The following is an 18,707-nucleotide window of genomic DNA, read 5'->3' on the forward strand; positions in this document are numbered from 1 at the left end:
TTTTTTTAGTTTTCAATGGACATTTATTTTATTTGTTTATGTGTGGTGCTGAGAATCAAACCAGTGTTCACATTCTGCCTATCCCAAAACACGGGAGGTCTTTCTATCTTTTAAGGTCTTCTTTAATTTCTGTCTTCAGTGTTCCATAGGTTTCTTTGTGCAGGTCTTTTATCTCCTTAGTTAGATTTATTCCCATGTAATTTTTTTGAGATTATTGTGAGAGGGATTGTTTATTTGATTTCTTTCTCAGCAGATTTACTATTGAAGTATAAAAAAACTGTTGAATGTTGGTTTTGTATCCTGCTACTTTGATAAATTTGTTTATCAGCTCTAGAATTTTTCTAGTGGAGTTTTTTAGGTCTTCCAGACTTAAGATCATGGCATTAGTAATGAGATGACATACTACAGAGCATAATATATTCTTGATATTAAGAAGATGGTCAGACTTCTTATTTGACTTCTTATTTTCATCCCTTTAATTTTCTTCTATTGCAAGTTTGCTCTGGCTAGAGTTTCAAGAACTATATTGAATGGGAGTGGTGAGAGTGAGCATCCTTCTCTTGTTCTTGATTTTAGAGAAAATGCTTTCAGTTTTTCTCTGTTGAGTTGGTTTGTGGTTTGTCATATAAATTTTATAATGTTAAGGCAAGCTCTAGCCCTAGTGTCTCCAGTTGTTAACATGAATGGGCACTGAATTTTGTCAAAGGCCTTTCTGTATCTATCAAAATGATCATATGATTTTTGTTCTTAATTCTATTTATGTGGTGAATTACACTTATTGATTTGCATATATTTATTTGCATCTCTGTAGTAAAACCCCCTTGATTTTGTTGTACTACCTTTTTGAAATGGTTTTGCAGTTTAATAATGTTTGATTAAGGAGTTTTGCATCTCTGTTCATAAGGGATATCTGTAGTTTTCTTTCCTTCATGTCTTTGTCTGATTTTGGCATCAGTTATACTGGCCTCATATAATGCATTTGGGGATGTTCCCTCCCTTTATATTTCATAGAAATAATTTGGGGAGGCCTAGCATTAGTTCTTCATTAATGATCTTGTGAACTCAACTGAGAATCCATTTAGTCCTGGACTTTTCTTTTTTAGAAAACTTTTAATTGCAGCGTCAATCCCATGGCTTGATATTGGATGTTAATGTTTTCTCTGTCTTCCAGGTTCAATTTGGGCATGATTCTAGAAATTTGTCAATGTTTTCCAATTTATCAGAGTATAAATTTTCAAAGTAGTTTCTAATGATCCTATGGATTTCAAAAGTGGTTGAGGTAATATCTACTTTTTCATCTCTAATTTTGTTAATTTGGGTCTTTTCTTGGTAAGTTTGGCTAAGAGTTATTAATCGAATTTATATTTTCAAAGGACCAACTCTTTGTTGCATTGATCCTTTGTATTATTATTTGGTACTGGGGATTGAACTCAGGGGCACTCAACCACAGAGCCACATCCCTAGCCCTATTTTGTATTTGATTTTGAGACAGGGTCTCACTGAGTTGCTTAGCGCCTTGTTTATGGTGAAGTTGATTTGAACTCATGATCCTCCTGCCACAGCCTCCAGAGTCGCAGGGATTACAAGCATGTGCCACCTCGCCCAGTGGTCTTTTGTATTTTTATAATTTTCAATTTCATTAACTTCAGCTCTGATCTTAATTATGTTGTTTTCTACTAATATTGGAATTAGTTTCTTCTTCCTTTTATAGGGACTTCAGATGCATTGCTAGATGATTTATTTGGAATCTTCCTGTTTTTTAATATAGCCAGTCAATACTATAAACTTTCCTCTTATAATTGCCTTCATACTGTCCCAGAGATTTTGATATATTATATTTCTATTCTCATTTGTTTCTAAAAATTTCTTGATTTTTTCTCCCATTTTTTTTCTATGATCCATACCTCATTTTTTTTAAATATTTATTTATTTAGTTTTTAGTTTTTAGTTCTCCGCGTACACAACATCTTTTTGTATGTGGTGCTGAGGATTCGAACCAGGGCCGCACGCATGCCAGGCGAGCGCGCTACCGCTTAAGCCACACCCCCAGCCCTTCCACACCTCATTTAAAAGAGTATTTTTTGCACTTGAATCAAATGTATGAAATATGATATGTCAAGAGCTTTGTAAAGTTTTGAACAACTAATAATCAAATAAATAAATAAATAAATTGAAAAGCAAAAAAAAAAAGAGTATTTTTCAAAATCTGTGTTTTGTGGTTTCTATAATTTTCTTGCTGTTGCTTTCTAATTTAACTTCATTATGGTCTGATAAGATGCATGAGATTATAACAGGGCTTTTAAAAATTTTTTTCTACAACTTACATTGTGAACTAGACTATGGATTATTTTGGGAAAAGTTCCATAAATTGCCAAGAAAAAAGTAAATTCAGATGCTTGGGGTAAAATATTCTGTAGATGTCTGTTAGGTTCATTTGATTTATAGTATTATTTGGTGGAAGTATTTTTGTTGATTTTATGTCTGGATGTCCTGTCTATTGGTGAAAGGGGTCTTTTGAAATCACCCAGTATTATTGTATTGGGGCCTATTGGGGATTTAATGTCAAGAACTATTTTTTAAATGTATAAAGTGCACCAACATTTGGAGTATAAACACTTACTACCATTATACATTTTCTTGTTCATATGTTCCTTTTACCAGTGTGCAGTGACATTTTTTTGTCTCTTCTGATTAATTTTTTCTTTAAATCTCTTTTGACAGATATTAGAGTAGAGATCCCTTCTTGTTTTTGGACACTATTTATTTGGAATATTTTTTCCAGCCTTTTACTTTTACTCTGTGGATGTCTTTGCCTATGAGATAAGTCTGTAGCAAACAGAATGTAGTTGAATCTTGCTTTCATTTATTATTATTATTATTATTATTATTATTATTATTAGAATCTTGCTTTTAAATCCTTTCTGCCAATCCATGTCTTTTAATTGGGGAGCTTAAACCATTTACATTCAGTATTATTATGGATAGATGCTTGTTATTTCTTGCCATTATGGTCTGTTTGATATATTTAATTTCATCTTAATTTTCATTTAGTTAATTGCTCTTCTAGAGATCTTCATCCATTTGGGAGCTTTGGAGAAAAATTTCAGATTTTTCTGTGTAGTAAATCTTTTGAGTATTTTTTGTAGTGCTGGCTTAGTAGTCATGAACTCTTTTAGTTTATCTTTAGTTTAACTTTCCTTATCATGGAAAGTTTTTATTTTCCCCCTTGATTATAGCTATTTTGGCTAACAATTGTTTTAATTTTTTCCCCCAGAGCTTGGAATTTCTCATTCCTCCATCTTAGGGTCTGATTTGAGAAGTCAGACTTGAAACTTATTGATTTACCTCTAAATGTGACCTGATGTTTTCCTCTTGCAGTTTTTAATATTATTTCCTTTTTTTCTATGTTAGACATTTTGATTATGATGTGTCTTGGAGAGTTTTTTTTTTTTACCCAGGGATTGAACCCAGGGGTGCTTAACCACTGAGTACATTCCCAGCCCATTTTTAAAATATTTTATTTTGAGACAGGGTCTCCCTATGTTACTTAGGGCCTTGCTAAATTGCTGAGGCTGGCCTTGATCCCTCTGTTTCATGTGATCCTGAGCTGCTGGGATTACAGGCATGTACTACAGAACCTGGTGAGAGCATTACAGCACCTGGTGACAGGTTCTTTTTTAATCTTGTCTATTTGTGTTTCTATATGCCTCCTATACATGGATATCTCATTGCTAAGGTTAGAAACTTTTTTCTATTATTTCACTAAAAAGGGTCTTAATGCCATTAGCCTGTATCTACATAGTCTCTGTTCCCCAATGACTGTAACAAATGGTCTCTTGATGTTATCCCAGAGTTTTTGTATATTTTGGATCAGGGTCTTTTTATTTTTCCCTTTATTTCATACTGTTTTAGTCAGCTCTTTCATTGCTGTGACCAAAGGCCTGACAAGAATAATTAGAGGAGGAAAAGTTTTTTTTTGAGGCTCACTATTTCAGATGTCTCAGTTCATAGAAGCCTGGTTCCATTCCTCAGTTCATAGCCTTCTATGAACTAAGACATCTGAAATAGTTCCATTCCTCAGGGCTCAAGGTGAAGGAACAAATCACAGTTGAACAGTGTGGTAGAGGAAAGCAGCTCAGGACAATACCAGGAAGCAAAGGGAGAGAGACTCTACTCACCAAACACAAAATATTTATCCCAAAGGCATGCCCCCAATGACCACCTCCTTCAGCCACACCCTACTTACTTAGAGTCACCACCAAATTAATACCTATCAGGGGATTAATGCACTGATTAAGTTAAGGCTCTCATAACCTAATCATTTCCCTTCTAAGTATTCTTGCATTGTCTCACACATGAACTTCCAGGGGATATCTGATGTCCAAACCATGACACATACTGAGTAGTGAAATTCATATACCCTGTCTTCAAGGCCTGAAGTTCATCTTTGATATCTGAAGTTCTATTTTCTATGTTATCTAATCTGTTGGTGATAGCTGTCAATTGAATTTTTTATTTGATTCATTATATCTTTCATTTCTATCTGGTTCTAACTTTCAGTTCTAACTGGTTTATGTTAATTATCCATTTATTTATTGAAATGGTCTTTCATCTCCTGTAGTTGTACTTGTCATTCACTCCATAGATCTTCTTTTTACTTTACTGAATATTTTAACAATCAGTTTTTAAAGTCTTTCTCCAGGATTTCATCCAATTTCATATCTGTGTGTTCCTTTGTTGAGGAATTATATATTTTGGGGGGGCTTGCCTGTTTCTGCATGTTTTTAGAGGGTTGGGCTTGCACATCTGTTTATATGAACTCCTTTTCCTCTTTTATGCATAGTGTCTTTGGTGTGTAGTTACCTTTTTTCCCCCCCTTGGAACTTCTGTTTTTGTTGTGACTAAAATTTCCAGGTGTGGGACCTGAGGTTCCTCTCTTGCGTTTCCTATCTGGGCCTGGTTTAGGGGTTTTGTCTCTTCTATGTGTTGAAGCTCAAGCAGGACTCTTTCATGCATGGGGTCTTCACTGTCACTTGGCTGAGTTGCTGGTGTAGGTAGGTCAGCAGCAAGATCTCTACCCCATGAACTTGTAGTGTCCAAATCATTTCCCAGATCCTCTTATAAAATATAAAGAAGGATACATAAAAAAAAAAAAAACTGAGAGTAATTAAAAAAGAGAGCCAGGAAGTGGGAACAGGAGAATTTGGCTATTAGAGGAGGAAGAAAATGAAGGAGGAGTAATAAGAGCAACAAAAATAAAGGTAAGGAAAAAACAAATAAAATACAAACCAAAACAAACCCACATAAAATTTTGCCTCTCCAAAATTGAACCTATTAGCACCATGAGAATACACACACAGACACACACACACAAAAAAAAGTTAAAAAAAAAAAAGGGGTGGGGAATGAAGGGTTTGTTTCCGCTGAGTTATTCAAAACTGTTGGCAAGGATAGATGTTTGTTGCTTATACTGATGCACCCTTCTTTGCATTTCTCTTTTGGTTATGTACCTCTTTGATCAAGGAGTGGGGCTTGTTAAATCTGACCTGTTTTTTCATCAAGCAGCTGGCTTTGAATTTACAATCCTCCTCCCTCAGCCTCTTGAGCTTTTGGGACATATTATCCCTTATTTTATGTACAAATCTTCTTAATTTGCTTCTTTGACTATTTTACCATCCAATGTTAAATTTCAGTAAATCCCCTCAGTCACCCACCTCACTGAGAAGCAAAACTTCAGCTGCATGGAGTTTTGGAGTTGAAGAACAACTGGAGAGTACACCTTTCCTCTAAGCCATCATTTTCCCTCACTCACACACTCCTACTCATACCCATCAGTCTTGTTCTGAACATGAGAGCAAGCTGCAGGATGATGCCCCTAAATATATCACTCCTAATATGTATGTAATTTCCCCAAACTCTTATATAGGTTGACAGTACAATCCTCCAAGTAAGGACATATTAGTACATTATTCTCCAATCCACAGACACCATTTATATTTTACCCATAATGACTCTTTTCCTACTTCAGAACCCATCTGGGAACATTCAGTGTGTTTAGTTATCATGTATCTTCAGTTTTCTCCAATCTGGAGACTACAGGCCTTACCTTTTGTAAGACAACCCCCGAAGTGGATCTATCTGGTGTTTCCCTACCATGAGAGGCAGATCATGCATTCTTGGCAGGGATATCACAGAAATGAGTTTGTGCCTTCCTAAGTGAATCACTCATTTCAGGGGCGTAAGATGATGATTGGTCCCATGCATGGTGATGTTAATACTGATCACCACCTAGTCACATTAGTGTCTAGGGTTACACCAATATCCTATTCCTCAAATCTTCCTCCTAGCCTTAGTCTCCACTGACATAAGACTGTTCATAGCATTTTCTACTCTAAAACTATGTTCACATTTTTATTTCTAATATTTTAAATTTGTATAATCTCTTTCCCTATCACCCTTATTGCATGCTTGTTTTTGAGTCTTTTGAAAGACTAATAAAATTATCTTTAGTTTTGCTGATCTTCAATTTTTCTTTTGCTTTTTATTTCACTAATTTCTGCTTTTATATTTGTCTCTATTCTGCTTTCTTTAGAACTCCTCTTGTATCTTTCAATTCCTTGAGTTAAATATATATTTAAAAATATGTCCTTATTTTTCATAGGTCCATTTAAGACTATAAATTTACATCTTAAATACTGATGTAGCTGCATTTCAATGAAAAAATCATTCCTTATTCAGAATAAATAAGCCCTCTTACTTATAGGGAATATGTGAAAGTAAGCTCTGTTTCCTGGCCTCTAATCAATTTTTTTAAAGATAGATTACTAATGTATAATTTACATGCAGTAAAAATCCACCCTTTTGGGCTCAGTTGTGGAGTACTTGCCTAGCATGCATGAGAACATATTTTCAATAACCAACACTTTAAAAAATCACCCTTTTGAGATATATAATTCTGAGTTTTGAGTCATATAACCTCAACCACAACCACGATGAAGTGAACAGGAGGACATTCCCATTTCACCAAAGAGTCCCCTCCTTCCACTCTTAGTTCCTATTCCTAGCAACCATTGAACTGAACTCTATGCCCATTCTTTTGCCTTCAGAATGTGTATCAGTTCTTTTTCTTATATTACATGAATGTAAAAAGATTTGTCCATTCTACAATTGGTGGATAAAGCCTCACATTATCTGGCCTCCTCTAAAATTTCTGATTCCTTCTCCTGTCAATCCTCCGCCTGTTCACTTCATTCCAACCACATGAACTGAAAAATCTGTAATACGCCAAGCATGATCCCGCCACAGGACCATATTACCTGCTGCAATTATGTTAATTGCAGTTCACTATGATGGTCTTCCTTACTCCTTCAACTCTTCACCTAAATGTTTTTTAAGTTATTAAAAACTATGAATTACTTTGTACTTCCTGCCCATTTGTGCCAACACACCCTATTCCATTATCTTTATTTCTTCATAGTACTTATCCTTTCTTTATAGTTTGTTGTCTGCATCACTAAATTAAAAACCTCATGAAATTTTTTTTTATTATTTAATTTTTTGTCTCATATACTGCTGTAGTTTTAGCACTAGAACAGAGCTTGACAATAAATGTTGAATAATGTCCAGTTATTTGGATTTCATAATTTCATTTTTATTTTTTTAGTTTACCTTTCACAATTCTAAGTATACTTACCTTAAGTTCTTTCTCAGGCTATTATTTTTATCTTGAGTGGATTGAAATTTCAAAAGGTATTGGTTAGTTGTTTTTTACTATCAGATTTCTTCATGTCAAATTTCTTTGATATTTTTTCTGATAATTTTTTTCCTGTTTACTATTTAAAATTGTATTTCCTGCTTCCCAAAGGAATACATGTTTATTATTAAAATTTATCCAAGTCACGACACCAATGAGAGAAAAGTTAAATTGACACTTTTTTTTTTTTTTTTTTTTTGTAGTCTGAGGCCTCTTATCAAGCCTGTTGAGTCTGCTGTTTGTATTTTAATGTTAGCTTCAGTGTGGCTTTGGCCAGGGAGATTGCTGCCTAGGGCTTTACAATGAACTATGCCAATAGAAGAAGGGAGGAGTATTCTAGGTCCCTTGTTTGTCTAGAAGTAGAGTCTCTGGAGGAATCCAGAGTTTTAGTGGCAAGTAGAAACTGGGCAGGGGAGCAAGAGGAACAAAGGGAAGGCTTAGAGTGCAGAAAGGAGAAAGCCTGCACATAAGGGATTTCCTTCCATTTTCCTGAGCACTTGCAAAAGTTATGAAGATCCCATAAAATAATGGAAACAAAGGTGCTGTTGGTGGCCTTCTAGATCCATTGGCCAAGTCATAGAAGGGCATGACTGAGTGGAAAGTTGAATTAGTTGATGGGCCTTCAGATCTGGAGCCAAACGGAGAGGGGCTAAGTGGGCAAGGAGGCAGATGAGTCAGGTGAGTCAAATGGGATTTTAGATTGGGAGTTCCCCATGGCAAGTTGAAATAGTGGAGTGGCTAGAGGCATGCATCCCTGGCTCTAGTCTAAACCAGAGTAGGAGAGAGGACAACAGTGAAGGGGGGTCGTCACCACACAATTCACTGGTCCAGGGCTGAAGCCTTTCTGGGACTAAGCGGGTAGTCTCCCGATACTTCCCTAGTCCTGGGTTTTGCCATTCATCAGGTCTTTGTACCTGGCCAGGGCTTTTGTGAGCTCTGCTGAGGAGCCGAGAACCAAGACCCGAGAGTGAACTCGCCAAGGGGAAGGGATGGGAAGGTCAAGAATCTTGGTGTTGGGCCAACATCTAAGTCTCCTCTAAAGAGGAGACTTGTCACTGCCGTAGACTTGTGAGGAGGGGAGGGGAAGGGTGAAGTCACTTACCCAAATGAAGCTGGTGTGGGGATGCAAAAGAAGAGCACTCAGTGAATGGAAGAAGGTGTGTGGTGACTGTCCTGGGCCCTAAGGCCAGGATCCTAAGGCAGCTCAAATTCCTCCCCCCCCCCCCGGGGGTGGGGGGCAAAGCTGATGGGAGAACCTGATAGAGTCACTGGCATCAATGAAAGAAAAGTGGCACACACACAGCTGGGATAAGAAGCGAGTTTATTGTTAGGAGCCTGAAAAGGCTGCTGTGCACAAAAAGAGGGGCAGTAGCAGCAAGGAGGGAGAGCAGCAACAACTCACTTAGGGATCATGCTAGGGGCAGGTATAGTCTTGACTGACATAATAGTAAGCATCCCCAGATCTTGTGGAAGGCAAGATTGTTTCTTGGGAACAGAGACAGGCAGCTTTCCTATCTCTCAGAGGGGAACAGGAAAACTGGCATGTCCCTTTCTCTTCTCACAGAGAGAACAGGAAAACCAGTGCATCCCCATCCCAGGGTCCAATAAGTTGTCTCCTATCTATCTCTCAATGAGAGAACAGGGAGAGACCAGCACGTCTCCAGGCCGGTAGGTTTTATCTATGGCTAGTTTCTATTTCTTGGGAACAGTATTCTTAAAGTGGGGGTGGGGAAAAGGAAGATGGCTGCAATTATGCTAACAGATCCCATTCTTATGGGTGTACCTGACGGTAGGATTCACTATGGTGTATTCATATGAGTACATATGAAAATTATTTTGGATTTATCCCACTGTCTTTCCTTTTCCTATCCCACATCCCTTTCCTAATACAATTAGAAAAATCATCTGTTCTTCTGTTACTCAAAGATAACCACAGCATTTTGTCATATGATCACTCCCAACTTTTTAGAAATGAATTATGATCATTCTGTACATAATCCACAGCAAGAAAAATAATGTATATAAGTCCTGGACAAAAATATTGGGTCTCAGTATGAAATTAATTTCCTGGTAAATTGATAACCTTAATCCTACTTGATGTTTTATTGGACATATCCCTCCCAAAGCCAAGATGCTCATACCTATTTGTCCTGATGAAAGATGAAAGTCAAATACTTAAAACAGGTCTTTTTCTCTTTAAAAACTAGCTTTATTTAAAAGAATCTTCAGCATAATAACACTATAGGAAACAAACTTACCATACACATTATTCAAGAAAGCCTGCTATACATCATTTCTACCAATAATAGGTCTATATACTGACATTCTCTGTACAATGCACAAATGACATTAGCATTATCCCTGAAAAGAATGGCCAACAATAACATGGACTGTCTTGACAGTGGAACCTTTATTTGTTTTATTACTTTAGACTAAAAAACTGAAAAGTGGAAGGCAAAGTAAAATCCAGTTTTAAATTCTAGCATGGTGTTTAGGGAAGAAGGGAAAAGGATCAGAAGGGAGAAACTGTAAGAGTTAAACATCTCAAAAATATAAAGTAGAACTGGCTTACTACTATTTAGAGTAATTGTTTAAAAGTGTTTAGAACCGAAAATGTAATTAACACTTGGAAGCCTTTAAACTAACTACCCCATGATTTACTATAATCTATCAGTTACCAAGACAATTTTATTTCTTTGAAAATTGTAATATATATAAACCACATAAGGATAATAAGGAATTTGGAGTGATCTAGTAATCTCATACTTAAACTTTGCCACAAAACAGTTCATGATCATTTAATACTAATACTTCTTTAAATCTCTATAATTAAAATAGAAACACCCAGTTCTAAAAGATTGTATGTAAAAGTATTAGACACACACACACACACACACACACAGAGTACACACACACAATCCCTAACATGTAATATTAAAATTTTTAACACAAAAAATAGACCTATGAAAATATGGGCACTCAAGTAAAATATAATGAGATTATGACACAGTATGTTACCTGGCATTTTAAAAAAAATATTAAGACTAAGTCAGATTTATTGCTATATTAATCCTATCAAAAGTTGACAATCAAAAGTACAAAACACCACAACCACCATGCCAAATATGATGCTGTACAGAAATGTTATTAACATAATATAGGTATACATTTATTTTCTAACATACTCACTGGTGTAGTAAAACATTCATTCAGGACAGTTTAATTGATAAAAGTCTAATATCTTTAACACTTTTAAAAGATATGCAGTTTAAGCACTCAGGAGCAGGGTTTTTTTTCTTTCAAGCATGTGATTTCAAATATACAAATGTGCACTGGCCAAGTATCATCTATTACAATTCTTTTGGTTGTTTTTATGACAAAATAAGAATGATTTAAAACTAATTTTCTTAAATAAATGCCTCTAATTTAAAAACGTTTTTAATTTGCCTTCAAAATTAAACATTTTTCTTTAAATCTTGATTATGACTTTTATTAACAAGTCTTCCCATCAGATAATACAAAGTAAACTGCATTCAAGCCTTTGTATCAACAGTACAAATTCCAAGTAAAGTAGAGGAGTTTTATGGTATCTTAATCACTTCTTAATAAGTGAAGATTAGTATTACTACTTACTTTGGTCATGGTGGAGAGAATGATACTACTTTTGGTTGGGAGATATCCACTTAAGTTCAATGTCTATGGTATAATTTTAGTAGTATGGGCTAAAAGAATACTAATAAGCACTGTCAGTTAATTTCTTGGTAAATCATACCTATAGAAGATCAAATTTAAAATTTTGTACAAATTTTAGTGTTTTATGAGTATCATAAATTGCTAACACCAATTTTACTCCTCTCTCACATTTCAAAGACATCAGACCATCTACTAATCCATAAATATTGATGTTTCACATACTTCATAGAGTAGCTTAAAACATACCAGCATAAGAAGTAATTAGTATTACATAGTAATTTCCTTTGCCATAGGAATAAATGTTGGACAAAGTCTGGAAACATTTTGTTTTCCAATTTGAATTACAGTAATTTTGTCACAGACCACAGCACTAGTGCATGTATTACTTTAGACATGCTCTAAGAACAAAACAAAAATTACTGCAAAAATACATGTCACCAATGTGGAACACATTCAGATTTGTATAAAAGTACTGAACTAATATCCCAAAAAGAGGTATATGTAAACAGTACATAAGGAAGAAATAGTTTTAATATGAAACAATCATTTAAGTCACATACATCATGATAAGAAGCAGGACTTTCTTTTATAAAAGATAACATTTTAACTAACAAGCAACATCATCTATATTATCTACAGAATAAGAAAGGTACCAATATTTAGAGTAAGTTTTAATATAATTGCAAGTAAATGTATTATTGATAAAATATGACAAAGATGAATCTTATCCATTGGATTTCATTTAAAGTTTTTAATAAGCACAGGCAGTTTGTGATGTGTTAATGCCTGGCACACACATGGCCATTTTCTTCCCTTCATTTCCCTTTAACCACTTGTCTTGGAAGATGTTATTGTTATCCCTAGCCTGCTCACTCCAGAGATGCCTGCAAACCTCTCTCTACCAAGAGCTCGAAAACGCAGTTGTGACTTTTATACTGCTCTACTGGATAAATGAAAAAGAAAGGGAAAGTTTCTCAGATTTGAAAATGAGGAAATCTTTTGAGTTCAGAATTAGAGGACAGCAAGTTGTGAAAAGGCAAAACAACCTAAAGAAATTAGAAATAGTCTTAAGACAATACCAGTTAATTTGCTAAACATACTGTTTTCCCTGATGCCTGAAATGTGGTCATACAGTCTAAAATGGTAATATTAAAGATTCACTTTGAAGATTTGTTTTTTTAAAAAATTAAGTCACTTTCTCCATTATCTTCACTCATATGAGCAGAAAAATGCTTTTCTCTTAAATCTAGCCAACAGATAACCACACAAACATAATTTCTGATTAGAGGAAAAATGGGAAAATTTGAGAGACAGAGCATCCAGGAGGGGGAAAGACAGGCTTGTTTGTGCAGCATTACACCAGAGAGTTTAAAACTGTAAAAGAGCCACTGGGAAACAACTCACGGGACAGAACTTAACCTTCCTCAACACAGAAAAAAGTAAAGATCTCTGTTTTTTTTCTCTTACATTGACTGGTTTCCTTAAGAAAACTGAAATCTCAGTATAACAGCAGTTAACTACATTATGGTTTAAATACACCTTTATGAGCTTCCCTAGGAATCTAATCATTTTATATAGAGTTCCAAGCCACTATTTACAAATGAACTTTGGGAGCCTGGATGCTTTTCAACTTTTTTAATTAAAAAAAAAAAAGTCTAAAATAGCACAAATGCTCATGCATATGAAAACTCTGTACATTGCAAAAGAAATCCAAATACTGTCTAACTCCCTTTTAAAAAATCATTGCTTATGTTTTCTTACTATTAAATACAATTAGTATGCTGGATAATAAATACTAGCATTCTAATTTGTTCAAGACACAAAAGTTTGAAAGCATGTTAGATGAAAACTCTTGGTACTGATTTTATGTGGATGATTAAAGTCAGCAGATTTCATGGTGACTTTATTAAAGAGTTTTTTTCTGCCACTAAGCAGAACTGGGAGTCTGGGCGGGGGGGAACCTACCAAAAAACCTGATTTACACTGTGCTTATCTATGAAGACTAAGAACTAGTACAAGAAAATCTTCAGTTTCATGTATATAACCTTCTAATTTGGGTAACAAGAATCATAATAGCAGTACTCTAAAGCATTTTACTCAAAAGGAAATCACTGATCACAAATCTAATTCTAAGCACTCTATCTGAAGAACAATTAATTTTCTATTATAAACTAAGCTGTTTCAGTATTAGCGTGTCCAGTAACATCTAGAAGAAGTTGACCAGGAATCATGAATGAGCAAAGCAAGTCCTAAGAAAGAAACTGATGCTTGAAAACTTTTCATTAGTAACTTGGCATTGGTGAGTGAGCCTAGATGCTAATATTTAGCCATTTTGAACTTTAGTGAAACTTGAGAATGTAGGAGAAATTCTAATCCTACTTGGTTGTGTGTCCTTGTATATGTGTGCATGAGATGAGGCTTTTCAGGGAAGGAAAGGGATAATACCTCGAAAGATACAATTCCACCACCTATATCCATCACTGCATATTTCTGTAGTTGAGAGAAGCTCAACACTTTTCCTAAGAAAATAGTATCAATTTGTTTAATGGACTTTTTGTGACAAATTGGACAAATTTTCTGGCCATTCTCATAATTCATCATTTTTCCTACCCCAAAGCACCTACCATCTATATAATTTTAGAGTGTTGTAGAGACAAATATAGAATTAGTAAAAAATTAATTCAAACACATGAAAATATTCATCAGGAATGATTATAGTTTGGTTGATTTATGTCAGAATCAATCATAGGTTTTCCTTTAGAACCATTAGATTCTTAGAGTAAGGTGTTTTGAAAACCTAAACACTTGAATAAAAATTTATTTGTTTATATGGTTTTTTAAAAACCACTTAATGAAAGAAATACCTTATAAATATTTTAGATTAGCCTGGGAGAGGTTATTTCATTTTTACAAAAACAGGTAACTACTTAAAGTGTAAGCAACGAAGGTTTTAAGAAACTGCATACTCAATTTTAGCAATGAGGGGCTCAGTGGTAGAGCACTAGCCTAGCGCCTAAATAAAGTAAAGGTATTGTGTCCATCTACAACTAAAAAAATATTTTTAAAAAAATTTAGTAATGAGCACAACTCAAGTACACACTGCCACATCAAGTGTTAAATCCTGAGGGCATTGGAAGATTCCATTAAAAATATCTATCTAGTTCAACTCAGTCAAAAAAAGTCATGATTTGATGCTAGAAGTGGTGATATAGCATGTACTCTATCATTTCTTAAAAATCATTACTCAAGAAAATTTCAGGAAAAACAAAACTAGGTCCTTCAATGTTTAGAAAATTATCTCTAACAAAATTACAAAGTAAGCAAAATGGAATCTTCAGGTATGTACTGAACATCATCAAAATGCCAAAGTCAGCCCAAAACAATGCATTTTGACCTGCTTCAATTGGTAAAGTTTTCACACAAAAGAACACCTAGTATTAGAGTTTATCTCATTTCATTTCCTAAAATTGTGAAGATATGCAACTCTGAAAATATTTTGTACTCACCTCTAACTAGTTGAGGGTAGAAGGAGAAAACTATTACCTGTACCATATGAAATTGCTGTTTTGTGGGTCAAAATTAAAACACTATTTTTAAAAGTAAGTTTTATTCCATTAAGATATGTATCAGAAGCATTAGCATTAGTTTTCTCCATTTTTATAGAATTCATCATTTTCTTAGGATATATATATTGTTCAAATACTCTAGTTACTGATTCTCAGTTGGGGAACATGTTGTTTCTTAGAAAAAGCTCCAAATGATGAAAAAGATGGTAATCCATTGAAGGTCCAGGAACTATGATAGATAATGACAAAATTTCACCACCCAAGTCAATTAACTTTGCTTTAGTGACTTGCGACATGTAAAGTCCTGTCATGTAGAAATGAGGGTTTATGTTTGTTAACCAAAGGATGTTGTTAAATCGAAATTTTCATACATAATTCAGATTTCTTGGCAACATGCTGCTGCTGTCATTGCTTCCCCAGGTTCAAATTGTAGTAATTATCTCCTTCAAGGATCACCATTGTCTTCCAAACTTTTTTGGTTGCAATGATAAAGGTGGTGAATTATTAGAGTTTCATCAACATTCAATGATTGTATAAATTACTATCAATTGTCATACTGTATCTTTTTATTTATTTGGTCACCAGTTATGATCTGCTCTCAACATGTTTTGTTTTGTTTTGTTTTCTATTTGAGTCTGAGTGAGCATACCTTCAACTGTAACTGTTCTTTCTCTCTCTAGAGTGTAATCTCGGTTCCATTTTTACACATCACCCAGTCACAGCAAAAACTCCTTAGCCTTCAGCAAGGCCTCAAATTACTGATTGTTTGTAAGTTAGCTTTCACCTAAGCTCTTAATTGGTCTTTATTTAAATGGATTTTGATCTTCCCTGAGGTACATATTGGAAATTCAGATCCCCAGAACAAGAATTTTCAAACTAAGTAGTTAGTTCTTTTGCCGGCGGAGTCCTCTAAAGCCAAACCGGTGTTTCTACCTTCTTCATTTGCAATATGTCCAAGTTTAAAATCATAAAAAAGAAAGTGTTCACAATTCTTCGGAGGACACCATATTATTTATTTCTCTGGACAAGAATAACAAAACAACTCAATAACCAAAGAAAATTAAAACCAAAATACTATCATAATTCTAAATAGTAATACTGGAAACATACTTTATGACAACTTTACTAAGTGCAGTCAATTTTCAACTGATCTAATATTAGCAATTTCATGTGATACAATCCACAAGTTAATAAACAAATGCTGAGAATCTATATGCTAAAATCTGTCTCTGTCTCATATCTGTATACATATCCTGGAAAGACTAATTTTAAAGTATGAAATTCACTTATTTCAAAGACCCTAGTAGAGGAGGAATCTGGTGTCATACTCTTCTTATTTAAAATAAATCCATTAAAATGTATGCTTTCCCCCATGTTATACCTCCACATATTATGTTTGGAAATATTTAAATGGATCCTTCAGAAACTTTTTAATTAAATGTTTAATGTGATACAGCCAAAATTCACCACTGAAATACACATTTTAAAAGTTAAAACTTGCCTAGATTTGTTATATTATTTTGAAGCTTCAAGAGGCTTTTATGTTTATGATAAATAACTACTAACATTTATTTGTTTCTAAAGTACCCCACATACATTATCCTCATTTAAGAGAGCAAACAAAGACAATACAAAGTTGCACTAGTAATGAAGTGAAATATTAATAAAAACTAAAAGGTAAATGTTTTCTGTGTGTATTTAAAAAATAACATAAAACATTAAAATCCTGTGTCACCAAACCTCTGTAATACAGAGGGGAAAACCCCACTTTAGTTAATGCTTGTGATTAAGCATCACTGCCCACTGCAGGTGGACCAAAAGTTTCTCTAGTGCGCATTAATTGGACATCTTTATCAGCCATACAGGTATCACAGCCCCATACTGCTGATGCTTCTGCTGTTAGTAGGCCATAAGCTGTTTCAGTCATTCCAGTACAGATCCGGTGAAACCATTTCTGACAAGAGGCCTCACATAAGATGGCATCCTGATCATCATTCACTTCATTTGTACAAATTCCACAAGGATACACTGGGTCAGAAGACGAATGGCCATGACGGCTTGGGTGGAGAGATGATTTATTGCTTTTTTCAGTGGTGCAGGCATCTGTTGCACCTCTAGGTTGTCGTGGCTTGTTCTGTGTCCCATTTGCATGGCTGTTGTTTGTAGCTTCAGTGCTACTTGAACGACTGTTCTCTTGATTTACTGCATTGTTTCGATTAACATTTTTTAATTCAATATTGCTCTGATTCACTGTATCCTCCATATTTAAGTGAGGTGGATGAGCAGATGAATTTTGATTAGTGTTTTTAGTTGCTCCTTGACTAAAGTCTTGTTTCGGAGGTGGTGCTTTTGCTTGACCAAAAGTGTTTGGAGGTGGAATAAAAGAATGATTAGATTCTAATGGAGAAGTAAAACTTGAATTATTTCCAGGGACAAAATTAGATGCCAAATCAGGGTTAGATACTTGGCTAGTATTCTGTGGAGGAATCTGATTAAAGTTTTCAGCAGGATTTTGTCTAAAATGTTGATTAGGCATGTTAATGTTCTGATTTAGTACATTATTATAAGATGGATTTCCAAAACTTGAATTATCATGTGGCCCAAAGTTAAAAGCGTGAGGTCGATTAAAACCCATGCCCAAAGGATTCTGAGGAAATGGGTGTGGCTGATTCCTGAGCGAATAAGGTCCACAATATGGGGAAGACATTCTTGGGGGAACGTGAGGTGGCATTCTGAATGTGCTATAGCCTCCAAAGCCAGGATAACCAGGGCCAAGATATGGATTTGATGAAGGTAGTGGTTTATAGGAAATAGTATTATAGTTGTCATCAAATGGATTAGCAGCCACTAGATGGTCAGAGTTTGGATTCGGTGGTGGAGCATACTCAGATAATGGAGGAAAAGAAGGTCCCTGAAAAGAAAATGTAAAGTTCATGTTCTTAACTAAAGAAGTCATTACAATTTTCCTGTTATCTTAATACCTATGAATTTGGTTTTAGTCAAGTTTCTCTTACAGTGTTATAAAAATTTATTTTCTTCACTTGACCTTTCAATTACAATTAATTTTAACATATAATTATGCTTAATGATAAAAATAGTCATGTTTCATTTAGGAAAGGAAATAAGTATGCTTTTCTGAGCTCAAATCCATTGTTATTTCAAATCTCAAGTATTTAACCTTCAAAAGAAGTTTCATTATCATAATTTTCATTTAGTATGTTTTCCTGTAACTAAACTCTTTTACTTAAAACACTAAAGCCAAACTACCTTTTAGATCCCTCCAACCCAAAATACCTTTTAGATCCTTCAAAAATCATAAAATTAAATAACAATAAATAGGATCTAATTTTTTTCCTCTTAGCTTAACTTCAGAGAGATACAATTAAAGCATTACCAAAACACTAAGCTCTAGACTTCACACTGGAAAAATAAATTGCCAGATTTAATCACATTGCAAGTTTATCAGATAGTGGCCAAAATGGAAAGGCAAAGTTATTTGTACAAATATCATACTTATTTATAGCCTTTATTATCAAAAGAGTGCTTCAAACTTAAAGAATAAAGCCATAAAAGCCTGTGTATATAATCATTTATTACAACCACAAGTTTCAATAATGGATGCCTCCATCATAATTGCTTTGTGAAAAATGCACATAACACTGAATTACTATAACAACTTAATATTACTTCAGGTT

At 34.5% G+C, this 18,707-nt stretch overlaps 1 protein-coding gene across 1 annotated transcript in view; it reads right to left on the reverse strand.

Moving 5' to 3' along the window:
• Positions 1–9,940: 9,940 nt before the first annotated feature.
• Positions 9,941–18,707, reverse strand: part of Pygo1 (pygopus family PHD finger 1) — a 38,338-nt gene continuing 29,571 nt past the window's right edge. Inside the window, exon 3 of the mRNA XM_071608287.1 lies at positions 9,941–17,923. Coding sequence (XP_071464388.1) covers positions 16,799–17,923 — 1,125 coding nt within the window. The 3' untranslated portion in view covers positions 9,941–16,798. The remainder of the gene's footprint in view (positions 17,924–18,707) is intronic.

The sequence above is a fragment of the Marmota flaviventris genome, chromosome 2 (genome assembly GCF_047511675.1).
Source record: "Marmota flaviventris isolate mMarFla1 chromosome 2, mMarFla1.hap1, whole genome shotgun sequence".
Taxonomy (NCBI): domain Eukaryota; kingdom Metazoa; phylum Chordata; class Mammalia; order Rodentia; family Sciuridae; genus Marmota; species Marmota flaviventris.